Source organism: Falco rusticolus, chromosome 4 (genome assembly GCF_015220075.1).
Source record: "Falco rusticolus isolate bFalRus1 chromosome 4, bFalRus1.pri, whole genome shotgun sequence".
Lineage (NCBI taxonomy): Eukaryota > Metazoa > Chordata > Aves > Falconiformes > Falconidae > Falco > Falco rusticolus.
In genome coordinates, this window is record NC_051190.1 from 72,813,232 (window position 1) to 72,827,673 (window position 14,442).

At 43.3% G+C, this 14,442-nt stretch overlaps 1 protein-coding gene across 1 annotated transcript in view; it reads left to right on the plus strand.

Annotated features, from left to right (window-relative positions):
• The first annotated feature begins 3,059 nt into the window (after positions 1-3,059).
• The window catches only part of ST8SIA6 (ST8 alpha-N-acetyl-neuraminide alpha-2,8-sialyltransferase 6), a 43,734-nt gene continuing 32,351 nt past the window's right edge, over positions 3,060-14,442 (plus strand). Inside the window, exons 1-3 of the mRNA XM_037384904.1 lie at positions 3,060-3,491; positions 3,779-3,874; positions 13,589-13,687. Of these exons, the coding sequence (XP_037240801.1) occupies positions 3,397-3,491; positions 3,779-3,874; positions 13,589-13,687 (290 nt within the window). The 5' untranslated portion in view covers positions 3,060-3,396. The remainder of the gene's footprint in view (positions 3,492-3,778; positions 3,875-13,588; positions 13,688-14,442) is intronic.

Sequence of the window (14,442 nt, forward strand, 5' to 3'; positions counted from 1 at the left end):
TTATAGGACACAAAATCCTGTCCTGAAAAAAGTGAAAAACATCAAAGCAAGATTGCAAAATTGTAGCAGCAGCAGCCACACAAGGTGATTATAAGGTTTGGACTTGACTTTTTAAATGGGGTACCGGAATGCACTGGGGTTTGCCATTTTGCTTTTGTGAAATTATCTGGACAATTTGTTGTCCTGGAGTTTAGCAGAAAGCATCTCCATTCTTGCTGTTTATCATTTTTAAAACCATGTTGCCCAAAATTGTGGGTGGAAATAAATGAAAAAGTTGTGAAACGCAATGAACCACTGACTTTCTCCTAGTCTGAAACCCATATGTTTCGTTTCTGCAGGTTTTTTTGATTTATTTTTGCTAAAAGAACTCGCATTGATGACTACACTAAAAATACTGAAATAGTAGTATCACACCAACATCTCACCTTGGGGACTTTCATGCTTTGCCACAACACGGGACTCCAGTTTCACTGAATATCTTAAGTACCTTTCTCTTCTTCCTAATTGTACCAGTCATCTCTCCTCCTATTTGCAATAACTAATATCGCTATGACAGCCATTTCTTAGATGAGAAGGCAGCATTAGGAAAGCATTTAATGAACATTAATTGCTTCTTAATATGATTTAGCTGCTGGAAGTAAGAAGGCTAAGCTAGCTCCATGTGACCAGCAGCCCTACAGGCACCACCACCAGACTCCTTTTAAGATGCAATCCTGTTGACCTGGGAGGCAGCAGCCATTCATGGATGATACCCAAGGCTACATTTTACTTCTCCAAATTAGCAGCTAAGTAGGGTTGTAGAAACTCAGCAAAGGCATCATGACACCACCTGGCTGATTAGTGATCTCTTCCTTCTGTGCAAGCCAGCAATTACCAGTTCCCACTGACTTCAGAAACTAACAAGAATCAGAGGCTGGGGGATGCTGCCAAGATGCAGCAGCTTCCAGCTGTCAGGAAGAGGATGGGATGGTGGACAGTGTCAGCATACAGTGTTCAGTCCTGGTGTTTTCCTGTGTGGCATCTTTGGCACCTGTGCCTTTATCATTTTGGCCCTCTACGTTATGTTATCTGACACAGTCACTTCTAACATGGCAACATTACGCAAGGAAAAACTTCACCTTTTAATCCAGCATTCCTGAATTTGAATCCTGATTTACCATTGATTCTCATCTCACCCTTTACTTAAGTCACTTAACCTCTCTACTAAGCTGTTCTGCCAGGAAATTGAGGCTGGTAACACCTAGAGATACTGTGACAATCAATCAATAAGTGTTTGTAAAGTTGTTGATGAACAATAAGCACCAAGTGCCAAGTCTAATTTAAACAGATATTGTTTATAACCTTCCCATCTTCTTTGCAAGAACTTTAATATGACACAAAGATTAACCTTCTGATCTGGGAAAAAATCTCTACTGATATTAGACTAGTGCTGGCAGCAGACCTCCAACTTGAAATACGATGTCCTCACTGACATCACTAGATTTCCCATGGATTAGCTGACAGCGATACTTCAGGACTCATGGGAAAACCGTATTGCAGAGGGAAATAACAGTGAGAGGGGAAGAAACACCAAATAGTTTCCCGGACTGTAATTCTTAGTCTTCTTTTATTCAGAGCTGAAACAGAATACCACTAGACTTTCTGAAATGAAAGATTTATTGTTTTACAGAGTAGTTAATGGATATTATGAAATAGTTTATAATAATATTCACTAACATAGGCAGGAGCCTTCAAGTTTTACAGAGGTAATGGTGGAATTGAAATTTCTGGTATGTGCTAACCAATGAACATATACATACCTTGAAAAGTTTCCTGTTGGCCCCTACACGTTCATAAACATTGTCAACTGGATTTATAGGATAGGCCTGAAGCTGAAGTAAGAATTTTTTGAAGCAGTGATGAAACACCTTCATGTTCAAAAGATTCACGATTCACGACAGCCTCAAAACAGCAAACTTCTTCAGGACTTGAGAAGTCTTAGCACCGGCTTTGTCTATTACAACCAAGCACTTCAAAGCCAAGGGAATGACAGCTGTGTTCACAGGGGGACTGTGCATTGAGCCAGTCTGTTACTCGCTACCCCTTGGCAACACCATCCCGCAACTGCTTCTAGCTTCCTCCCACCAGCACCCACAGCACTGCTTGCCAGTGAGCTAAAAATGCCCTAAGAAATAATTAGGTATTTCCTAGCATACCCCATCACAGCTGGTGCTCTGCTGTTTTCCTGATGCACTGTAGGCATGCTGCTTCTCCTTGTCATACCTAACTACTTACCAGTCACAGTATCAACTCCCTTGTTACTTCATTTATACGGCTGCAGCAGTACTCTTATTTTGAGGCTTTCCAGCCATTGTTTGGGAACATAATAAGAGCAGCTCCAAGGCTTAAGGGAATGCTTGCCGACACAGAAAACAGGAACGATAGGGAAGAATCTGCAAAACCAAGGTGTCAGCTGGCTCACAGCTTAAAGGCTGCTCTAAGGTATAGCACCTCCACCACCCCCTCTGGTAATAAAGGCAGCCTAATTAATGGCACCTTGTTACCTTATTAGGTTTCTCATGGCAATGGCTGGCCTTGTGAAAACAATACTAAATGCAACATTACGTAAAATGACACAAACTTACCACTGAAAAATTTCTTTACCAAACCCACTGCAAATAAATCTTCAAAAAAAACCCAACCAAAAACCCAAACCCACAAAACAAAACACATCGACTGTCATTTATAAATAAGATAGCGAGCTATTAAGGCAACCACGACCTCGCTACACCAGCCACGGAGCCGGGCAGGCTGCCCGGGCCTCCTCGGCGGCCCCTCGCCGGGCCACCCTTGCTCCGCGCCTCCCCCGCCCCCCCGGCACCGCGGCCCCCACCAGTTAAAGTTTCCACAGTATTGTAACTCCCTCGGAAGGCAGGGTAGCCGCACCGCCGCCCTGGCTACCGAGAAACGCCCCGAGCGGCCGTGAGGAAAGGCCGCCCAGGTCCCGCCCTCACGCCGCGGCAGCTCAGCGAGCCCAGCCGCTACCCGCCGGCACCGCCGCCCCGGCAGCGAGCGGGCGAACCGAGCCGGCGGCGCCCTGCCGAGCCGGCCCCCGCCCGGTGGCCGCCGTCCCCGGCACCCCGCCCGGGGAGCGCCGCGCCGCTCGCCTGAGGGGAAAGTTTGGCGGGAGGGCTGGCGGGAAGCCGCCCCGGCCCCTCAGGGCGGCCGGCCCCGGCGGGCAGGGCCCCGAGCCGCGGCCGCGGTGGGAGGGGGGGCTGATGGCGGCGGCGCAGGGCTGCGGGCGAGGGGCGGAGCAGAGAGACCCTGTGGCTGCCATGGCCGCCTCCCCCTCCCCGCATCCTGCTTAAATACTATGGGGCGGCCGTAGCTGCGGCGGGCGCCGCTGCCGAGCGCACCATGCGGGCTGTCATCGCCTTGGCCGTGGCGCTGGGCAGCCTGCTGCTCGGCGGCTGCCTCCTGCGCCTGGGCGGCCAGCAGCCCCTCCGCGCCAGGTAGGGCGGCCGGGGGGTCTCGCCCGCCGCGGTGGGGCTGCGGGGCGGGAGAGCCTGGAGCCGGCTGGGGAAGGAGCGGGACGCGGCGAGCCCCCCGCCGGGAGAGGGGCGCGGCGGAGCCCGGCGCGGTGCCCCCCGGCGCGGGCTGGGCTGGGCTGGGCTGGGCTCGGCTCGGCTCGGTTGTCCGCGGTGTGTGAACGATTCGTGGGGAGGAGACCGGCGCTGCTCACGCTGGTGATGTTTAATCACTGGTTTTGACAACTTTGTTTTCCCGTCTTGCTTGCCAGAGGCTGGGAGGAGGACGCGGGAGTAGCTACTGTCACGCCGAAAGTGGTGCGAGCCCTCAGGTCCCCCCTAACGTCCCTTCCTCAGACCGAGAACAGGTACGGGCAGCCTGCCCCCGGTGCCGTGCTGTGCGGCCGTGGGGAGGGGGCTGCAGGAGCGGAGACCTGCCCTTGCTCCCCTTCGTTCTGCCTTTTGTTTTGGCAGCTTCATCAGGGAGCACCGTCGGAGTCTTATTAGACTGAGGAAATGAACATTCACTTTATTGCTAATAAAGGCTCGTAGGCCCTCTTAAATGACAGCTGCCACTCTGCCATTGGTTTCGAGCCCAATAAAATGTTGCGTATAGCAGTTTTGTTAATGTACAGCGCAGAAAGTGCTTGCTGAACGGCATGTTCCAGGTATCTTTTATTCTTTTTCCCAGGAAGGTGGAGCTGGGTAATATTGTTACCAGTTTTGTAACGTGTATTTAGTTAAAAATACCGATTTCTTCTTTAAAATCCATAGGATGAAGGCGAGACATGGTAAGCCTTTATCATGTTGTGTAGCATCTTACTTCATGGGAGACCTTTCGCTTGATCCCATGTCTTGATTTTTTACATCAGTGTAGATCTTTGCTTTACAGCCTCTTATTTTATACTGTGAAGTTTAATATGAAAATAGTTGGTAAAATTAGCTGTGAAACAAATTGTTTCCTACATGCAGGCTTCAATGTTAAAGACTCTGTTTTCATGCTCTTGAGTCTTCACACACTGTAGGAAAACTAATAGTGCAGAAGAGGGTGGTATAATCCACACATGAGATATTACTATGTACGAAGTCATTTGCAAATGTTTTTGCTACTGTTTTACTTTATATGGTCTCATTAACATTGAAATTCTAATAATTATTAGATGTTAATATATATTATGGTCAAAAACACATGATAAAAAATACAAAGAACTTGGGAACTGGGTCTTCCATGGGAACTGTGATGTTCTGGTTACATTGAAATCGATGGTGACAATGCAGTTAACCTTACTGAGGCCACCATCTCACCCCGTGTAGCTGAATTTGAGGCTGAAACAGCCGCAGCTATCAGTACCTAAAGGGGGCCTACAAGACAGCTGGAGAGAGACCTTTTACAAGGGCATGTAGTGATAGGGCAAGGGGGAATGGCTTTGAACTGAAAGAGGGTAGGTTTAGATTAGATATAAGGAAGAAAATCTTCACAATGAGTGGTAAGGCACTGGTACAGGTTGCCCAGAGAAGCTGTGGATGCCCCATCCCTGGCAGTGTTCAAGGCCAGGCTAGATGGGGCTTTGAGCAACTTGGTCTAGTAGAAGGTGTCCCTGCCCATGGCAGGGGGGGTGAAACCAGGTGATCTTTAAGGTCACTTCCAGGCCAAACCATTCCATGATTGCCTAAGTTTTCCCTAAGTGATGTTAGTCGTAACCATTGCAGCATACCCTAACAGTAGGTTTCTTATATGTTTCCGATAAGACTCTTGTGCTTACAGCCTCAAATTTTAGAAGTTTCACAAGCCGTGTTTATAACATCTTTCAAAATTAGAGCGAAACAAAAGGAATAGGAACATTTGCAGAATTCTAATTGCAGTTACTTGCTTCTAGCCTGCTTCTCTTTCCTGCGCTCATTTTTTCCCTTCCTGCCTTTTTTTCCCCTTCTTTTCCATTCCTTATAATTTACTGCTTTTGCAGTATGTTCTCTGTTCTGCTTTGGTTTTTGTGGCTGCCACTCTGTTCTCCTCTGCTCTGTTTTGTGTTACGTCTGTGGTTCCCCCCTGCCCCGTCTTGTCATATTCTTCCTTTTCCCTGCTAGTTTCTGAGCTGCAGTCTCCTTCCACTCAGCTCTGTGTACTAAACCATGGAGTAAAATTGACTAGAAATGCTGGCAGAGAGCACTTCAGAGAACAGTCTAGCTACTTCCCATCTGTTCTTAGTACACTCACAACTGGAGCAAAAAAAGTGGAAGCAACACATACCAAAGAGGGCTGAAAATCCATTGCACGTATGGGTCAGTTTTTAATCTCTGTAATATGGCAAGTGAGCATGAAATTTTAAATATATGCTTTTCCTTAACCTACTTGGAGGATTTTCGCACCAGTTTGGAGCTAGTTTTGATCAACATGAAATTGTATTTTTTCATAACTAAGTGACTGCAAAAGGGTGACAAGTAAATTATTAATCAAAGAAAGTTTCATTTCACTCTAGCTTCTGTAACTGTAGTGTCTTCGGAGGGATGGCTTACTGGCTGAATCCAGGAGAGGATGTTCTTTCTCACCTGAGTAACTGTGCTCAGTAAGCTAGCCTGACAGGAGTTTGTGGTGCATGTTTGGCATACGAGGAAGGAGAGAGAGCTGCTGGACTGACCAGGAGCTGTTACTTAATCCAGTGAGCAGCTGGACTGGGCAGGGAGCCGTGCTGGAGGGGGTTGATCCAGGCAGCAGCTGGACTGGGCCTGGCTGAGGGCCATGCTGGAGAGATTTGATCCAGAGAGCATCTGGACCCATTCAGGAGATTCAGACCAGTCCCTCAGTGATGGAGATGGATAGTCTGGTCAATAGGAATTAGATGCCAGTTTGCAGTGGGGTTTTGCTGCAGTGTCCGTGAGTATAGCAAAAGGACAGAAGAGTCCCTCATTGAAATAGGTTGTACAGAGGTTAGTGAATTTTTGAGTTGGTTGAGACTACATTACTATGTTGATATGTAACACTAGGAGCAATCTTTTGGTGCTGTGTCACTGATGGCAGTGTCCTTTCCTGTGTAAGAGGATGTGCACGGGTGTTAGGTTAGACTCTGATTGCTTCGTAAGTTTGATGTGTTTTTTCTGGAAAGTTAAGATTTCTTAGCAACTTTGGTGGGAGGATACAGGAATGGGAAAAGGAAAAAAAAGCTGGGTGCTATCCTTCTTGAACTCAAGTGTAAGTAAACTGGACAATCTTCTGAATCGCAAGCTAATCTTTCTTCTTATCATGATTTCCTTTGCTGTTGGAGGTGTATTTGTAACCAGACATCTCCTGAAGAGTCTTTAAGGCCCTATTACTCTGTTGCCTCGCAATATTGAAAGTTAATCTGTTCCTTTACTTTGAGTAATTCTTTTAAAAGGATGAAACCAAAGGATGAAAGGTAGAAAAGCTGGGGATTGGTTCAGACTGTCATAGATATTTAGGCAGCTGTTATGCACAGCAAGATTTCATTAGATGGCGACCAGGCATCGAAAGTTCTCTGAAGATCTGTGTCCTAGTAAGTAACCTTGAAGATGTGGTTTGTCTCTTGCAGGACATTCTTACCACTTTTTCTTGTTAAGTGTTAGATAACTCGAACAATGTGACTGCCTCTACAGTGTGACTTCCAGTTTTTGTCTTTGGTTTAAATCACTGCCTACTGTGCCTGTTAGTAAGGTTTCTTACTAAACAAAAGGCCATTGTTGTTAAGAGTGTTCTAGCAGTCCCCACATTTATTCATGGAACCAGTATAATTTGCACTGCAGTACTACGGTTCTCTGGCAAATCCTCATGTCTACACCTCATACCATCATCTCAGTTTTTAAGCTGTAACTGCAGGTACAGTTTAAACTTGCTTAAGACAACAGTACAACCAAAAGAAGTAGCCTTGCACTTTTCCAGCCTTTAGACACTTAGTCCTCCCTCCCTCCCCAGCTGTGTTTGTGCCAGCATATTTTTTTGTGTAGTCACAGCATTAATAGCAGAATAGAGGGTTTGGTACTGCTAATGCTTATCAGGGGAAGGTGACAATAATAACAGGAGCTAGGTAGTCTGTTATGAGGCCTGGGGTGTGCTGTGTTAAGCTTGGGCAGAAGTTCTAGCTCCTTTTGTACTGCCCAGGAATATACAGCAGATAAATAATGCCAGCTCCTACAAGAGAAGTGAAAATAGTTTTGTCATGCACTATTTATATGTACTTTATATACAAGTAATAACAAGGCAGTAGTATCCTGAAGAACTGACCACCACTGCGCTGTTACTCCGTGTTGCCAATTTTATGGCATTCGCTTACTATTTCCCTACCTTAGTCTCTGTATTTTCAGGTCTGAGGCAAGCCCAATGCAGGGACTATTGGGGTAAATGAGCAGTGGTAGGAAGTGATTGCAGGGCTGTGAGTAAACAAGTTAGTATTAATACAGTGTTCTATAGTGTTGGTTTCGCCAATTCCTCTCTGAGCAGCAGATCTTTATGCAGGCCTAGGGAATAAACAACTATACTTAATTAACTATGCTACAGAGATCTGTGCATTCTGTCTCCTGTCAAAATATTGCATTCTGGCAGGCAGAAGGGGAAGAAGAGACAGGCTATTACCACGATTATGAACAGGAGCTCAGTATATTGCACAAATAATTTGCTACAGTTTAGATTGGTCAGCACTGTTGGCCACTTCACTGATTTTACTGCTCCCTTAGTATTTTTTCCCCTTCATTCCCAAGTGATGCATGCAGACATATTTTAGGAGCACATTCTGAACACATGCCTCACGTATTAGTTCTGTCTAAATGAATAGGTGTTCAGCTGAAAGCTGCTGCCAGGACCCATTTATGTTCTGACAGTGGTGAAAGGTTTCCCAGCCTCTTTCTGTTTACTTGGTCCGAGTGAAACTGCTCTGTCATTCTGTCTATCATGTACTATTGTAACATCATTTTAGAGTAAGTACCTTATTCTTTTCACTTTACCCAGCATGAAACTCCCAGTGTTGCTTGTCATGTTACCTGTCATGCAGTTTATGGATTTTAAAAATAAAAAGTATCCAATCTTGTGTATAACTGGTGAAGAGCACCAGAAGATCTTCCAAATAATTTCAAAACGCAGCTTGTCTTAAAGACCTGATTTAGCACTGCAAAACCTCCATGGGAACTTGAACAAGGCTAGTAGGATCAGTCTCTTTCTTGGTTACTGTGATTAATGTTACAAGACAAATTCTTACTTCTGTGGTTTGATAAAACCATTTTTATAGTCCATTTCACCAAGCATTTAAATTGTATATTGACTTATTAAATTGTTGCAAACCTTAAAAACATCACCATATTCTTATCATAGATTAATTTGAAAAAGTGTCAAGGATAGCACTTAAGAGCATCCTTCCTAGGCAAGTGTGGCTTACAGGTTTTTAATAGTATTCAACTAATAGACTATGACATTCAAATATAAATTAGTCTCTTCAAGGGAGAGAGATTAAGACAGAAGGTATTCACAATCGGGATAAAGCTGTTCAGTGCCACTTTGGTAGAAGGATATAAGAGCACAATTCTGCATGCAGAAGTTACCCTTTTTAGCTGGAGATGCTCAGCTGGAACAGGGTTCAGAGGTCCTGTACTGCTTCAGGCAGACAAGAGCAGGATGCTGTAGAAAAAGTGCAACAATTAATTCTACTGGGCATGGGGTGGATAAAGGCAATGAGTGGGATTTTTCCTTACCTTCAGTGTGAATTTAACTGTTGCTGAAATTAAAGGTGAAATTATTGTTACTTTCAGTGCTGCCAACAGTCTAGTTCTGATCTCTTTTGAAAATCTCATGCCACATTCTTTCAGTTGTTTCCAGCTGATTTTGCAGGAATTCTGGAAGATTGGCCTTTCAGTCTTGGGCATATCTTTATGTTATGGTATAATTCCAGCACTGTTTCCTTTTTCTGTTTGCTTATTCCCACCACCTCCACCCCCTGTCCTTTTTTTCATCCATCCTTTTACGTCCATCCATTTTCCAACTCTGATAACTGTTTGGGGTTGAGTTTGGTTTTGGTTTTAAAGGGCTTCCCTTTTCCTTTACTCTCTGTGCCACTGCTCCCCCAGAACTCCATGTTAACTGAGGCATCTGTCTGTCTGGTGATTCCCTGCACTAAGGCTCCCTGTAGTCTCAGGACTTGAATGCTACAGGTGCAGCAAAAGGGGCCATGGACTTTCCATGTAGTTTCTCTATTTCTTACTCTAAAGGTGGGTGTACTCTAAAGGTGGGTGTAATCCTTGTCTTACAGAATTTTACACTTTAAGGAACTGCTGTTTTCCTGAGAGCAAGATAGAGAATGGCAACGTGCTGATAAATATGGCACATGGTCTTAATCTACTGTGGATTTATTAAAGTACAGATGGTGTACTTTCTGAGTTCCTAGAATTACCATAGGAAGTATGTGGTCTTCAAGCTGTTCATATATGATTAAAAAAAACCCCTGATTTTCAGATTTTGGCCAGTGAGGCTGGCTTTGAGAACATCTAAGCTCTAGGGAAAATGCAGCAGAAATTTCCCTGTTTCATCAGTTTTATGAGTTCAAGCCAACAGAATATAATATGGTTTCCACTTCAAGTTCTCATCTGTCTTAAGAGTTTGCAAAATTAGTTGAATGTAGCCTAATATCTGTATTGTTAGGCATGTTACCTGATTTTATTACAGAAGTTTTAGTGCAGTTCTAAGTATTGAATAAAGACTGTGATCCACTAGGTCAGGTAAATTCATTTAGTGGTAAATGTTGCCTAGCATAATTGTCCTGAGTGATCAGAAATCTAATTCGAGTCTAATGTCTGCACAAGTCTGCGATGAATAATGCAGCAGAAGTCTGAACTGCCCCTTGCACACCCCTTTTATCTGAATGCAAAAATGTTTCACTCATGAAACAGAGGCCAATCTGACAGTTAAACAGAAAGTCAGAAATTTAACTTTGGCCAGCGAACCATAGTTTTGCATGTCTCACAAATAAATAGTTTTGGTTTTGTGTCTTTTTGCACCATATAAAGAGTGTTGAGTAAATTTGGTGTGGAAAAAGCCACAGAAGCAGCATGTTGGTGATCTATTTTGTGCTTGCATTATATGGATAAAGAATTTGGATTAAAATTCATGTCTGGTTTTCCCCACAGTTGTGCCATTTTCACCAATCTTTACATGAAAGGGAAGGAAAGACTTCTCATTCCTTTTTTCTCCCCTTGATGGCTGTAAAAGTGATTGTCAGGATTTAATGACAAAACAGAACAGGGATTTATTTTGCTCATTCTTTTTTACCTGACTTCTTCCTTTTTTAATTTTTCAAGTCTTTAAAATGTGTGCATAAAAAGCATTTACATATTAAAAAATGGCACAACTTCCCTCAGTTGATCTTAGTGCTGTGAATTTAAGACTAAAAGTCTGTTGAGTAAAGCTTGTATTTGGTTGAGAGAATATTTATTCAGTGCCCCGCTGATCTCAGGACATAAATTAATAGGAAGCTGTAAGGACCTTGCTATGATTTTCTGCACAGAGCTGAAACCTACTTGTGAAAGAACGTTGGTTCTCCAATGCACCTCACAGGGAGCTGATCAAACTTAACCGCCTACTCTGACTTGGTCTTCCCGGCAGGCTGCGTGTGTTAAAGGTCTCCTCTGACCAGCTGTGGCTCAGAAGGGCTGGGGCCACATCTCCAATCCATATCCAGCATTTTGATTTTTAGTTGTAATGAAAGACTTACTTGCAGCAGTAACATGCACTTGGCTTATGATATCAGTAGTTCTTTTTTTAAGGTTCTGTTTATGCAGCTAAGCTTTGCCTGTAGCCATTTCTCTTACTTTAAGCTGCAGCTGCAGAAGAATCATTTGAGCTTACTGAGTTAAAGAAGCAAGAGAGAGGAAACATGATTTAGTGCTAACTAAATCGGTTCGGGAACTGGTGTTGGGTTCTTTTATGAAAGGGTCCACCTGGTTCTTTGGTGTAGACAGAACAATTCAGACCAAGCTGCAATAAACCCGTGTGCATAAATGATGCGGGCAGAATATTTGCTGGATCTGCTGCGTTGTATGCTCTGAACTGTGCGCTCTGAGAGCCTTCTGCCCTCACATTTGTATGTCACTCCTTGAAAAAGAATTAGATAAGGAGCTGTATGCAAATTCAGCCTAGGAGTTCTCAGTAGGTAGTGCCAGCTGTTACTCTTTATTAAAGTCACTGCAGAACTGAAAGGACACAGGTCTATGTTCTTACCATTGCCCTCAACAAGAGAGATGCAGACAACATACTTCCTTGGGGGCACAGAGTATATGCTGGGAAGAAATTCTTGATGTTGGAAAGAACAGGAGAGAGCTGATCTCTGCCTTCTGCAGCCTATGTCCTGGGTGATGCGCTCCTATGGAGTGACTGATTCACTAGAAAATTCACAGGCAATAGAAAGAAGGAAAGGTGCTTTATTCCTTTTCCTCTCCTGTCATAGCTATGAACATGCCATCTGTTCAATACCAAAATAAGCATTTATTCTGCTTTTTCTTCTTTGGTCAGTCTTCTTATTCAAATTGTTTAAGATTTTAGTTAAGAAGAGAAGGCTCAGAGGAGACCTTATTAATAACTGAAGGGAGGGTGCAAAGATGGTGGAGACAGGTTCTTCCTAGTGGTACCCAGTGACAGGATCAGAGGCACCGGGCACCAACTGAGACACAGGAGGTTCCCTTTGAACAACAGGAAACACTTTTTCACTGTAAGGGTGACTGAGTACTGGCACAGGTTGACCAGGGAGCTTGTGAAGCGCCCACCTTTGTAGATATTCAAAAGCCGTCTGAACGTAGTCCTGGGCAGCTGGCTCTAAGTGGCTCTGCTTGAGCAGGAGGCTGGACCAGCTGATTTCCAGAGGTATCTTCCAACCTCAGCCACTCTGTGATTCTGTGATTTGAAATGCCATCTTTCCCAAGTAAAAGCTTCAAAATCAGCTTGGCAGAAACCATGTTGATGAGTGGTCTCCATGTTTTAACAGGTGAAGGCAATGGAGTTTTGGTCCTTGTTAGTAAAAGGAATGATGGATCAGAAGCAGAGTTCATTGTGTCCACAGCTTTTCTCTTTGTGTGTGAGTGCCTCTGTACAGAGATGGCTCAGTTGGTCTGTGTTTCTAAGAACAGCATGGGTTCTGTTTACTGCTGCAGCTCACACCCAGGAGCGAATGACACAGCATCTGTGTCTTCTGTATTTCTAGTTCTGGTTGCAGTGTCAAAGTGCTCTGTAAGTACGGAATCAGTGGAAAGAGCCCCAGAGGAACAGGGCAGGGGGGGGCAGGGAAGAGGGAAGGATGGTGAGAAGCAAGGAAAATCAAAATGCTGGAGGAAAAAAACTTTGTGGTAAATGACAATACAGCAGAAGGTTGATGACAGAAGAGGGTGATGGTATGAGATTGAGCCTAGATACAGGGTGAACTGAGGTGAATGGAGTAAGACCTTGGTATCTCAGTCATTTACTAATTTACATCTCGGTCATCTACTGGAACTGACAGAGCAAGAGGACCACACAGGTGTTTGGTGAAATTATGACAACAGGAATTAAAGATGACTGGTACTTGCCTTGGTTCCTTTTACAAATATTTATTCTCACTATGTAAATAAAGAATAAACAAGGGAGGAAGTACAGTAAGTTAAGGCACAAGTACAAAGATCCATTTCACCTGTGGTGTTTCCTGTACATATTATATTGGCTCTGAATATTGCATTTCATCAACAACTTTAGGAAATCACATCTGCTAAGTATTTTGCTGGTGAATATTTTACATACCTTCAAAACATAATGTTCAAGAGGCTTCCCATTTAATTTCTTTTTTTCCATTGCATTTTCTGATTACAGTGTAAAGCAGAAAATATAATTCAGACTATAAAACAGGGTTACTTTAAAGAATCAAGGATTTTATAGTTGCTAGCAGCAAACTCCCCTTTTATACAAAAGCTTCACAATAAAAGTCAATAAGATTTCTTCGGTAATATTTTCAGCTAAATCGACGATTATTAATCTTACTGTCATAGCAAAGTAAATGTGACGGTATTATCAGAATATGTTCTGTCTTTTAAAGTTTGTTGCTTTTTCTCCCTCCCTCCCTTTATAACAGAACAACTGTTAATAAAAATGGAATTTACCAGTTTGAACAGGCTTCCAAATGTAAGGCGATTCAGGACAACATTTTGTCATCATCTGTCAAGAAGAAAAGGTAGGTGTTAACTGTGTTTTCTGCTTTGTTGTTTTTTTGTTGTTTTTTTTTTTTAATGGAAGAGTAGAAGATTGCCCTCTTTACATAATTCTTGATGATATTAATGTGGAGCTATACAACAGGAAACAGAAATTGTTCAACCAGTGTTTGCCTGCATTTTTTCTTCCACATGAATAGATTTATTCGAGGTTGGATTTAACTTTTTTTTATTTTCACAATGTAAGCCAAGAAGATTTCTCCTTGCCAGTTAGCAACATTTTATTCCAAGATATTCACAAAAAGGTTGAACAGAATCTGTGATGTATAATTTCATTCTTGAGCGTCTTTTTCCTGATTGGTGAACACTCTTACTATGAGCAACCTCAGTTAATGGATTCTTTTCAGCATATTCACTAGAATAAGTATGGAAATGAACTAGTATAAAAACCTGCTAATTGATTGCACTCATCATAATAACCAGGCATAGGAAACTATTAATTCAATTTTAGATACATTGAAAAAACACCCCAAATTAATTTTGGGTTTCAACTTGCTGTTCTGCCTTTTCCTGATGTGGAAAGAGATACTTAGTATCAGCCCTGCTCGAATTCCTTGCCATTTTCTAAAGTGAAAATGGGAGGAGCAGCCCATTGCTTTTGACATGTAGCATTTTGCCTGTAGGGGTGCACCAATAAATAAAACATTGTAAATAAGAAGGGCTTCCCATTAAGACTGAGTTCCAGCTTAAAATTAATTCTGTGCCATGGTGTCTTTAA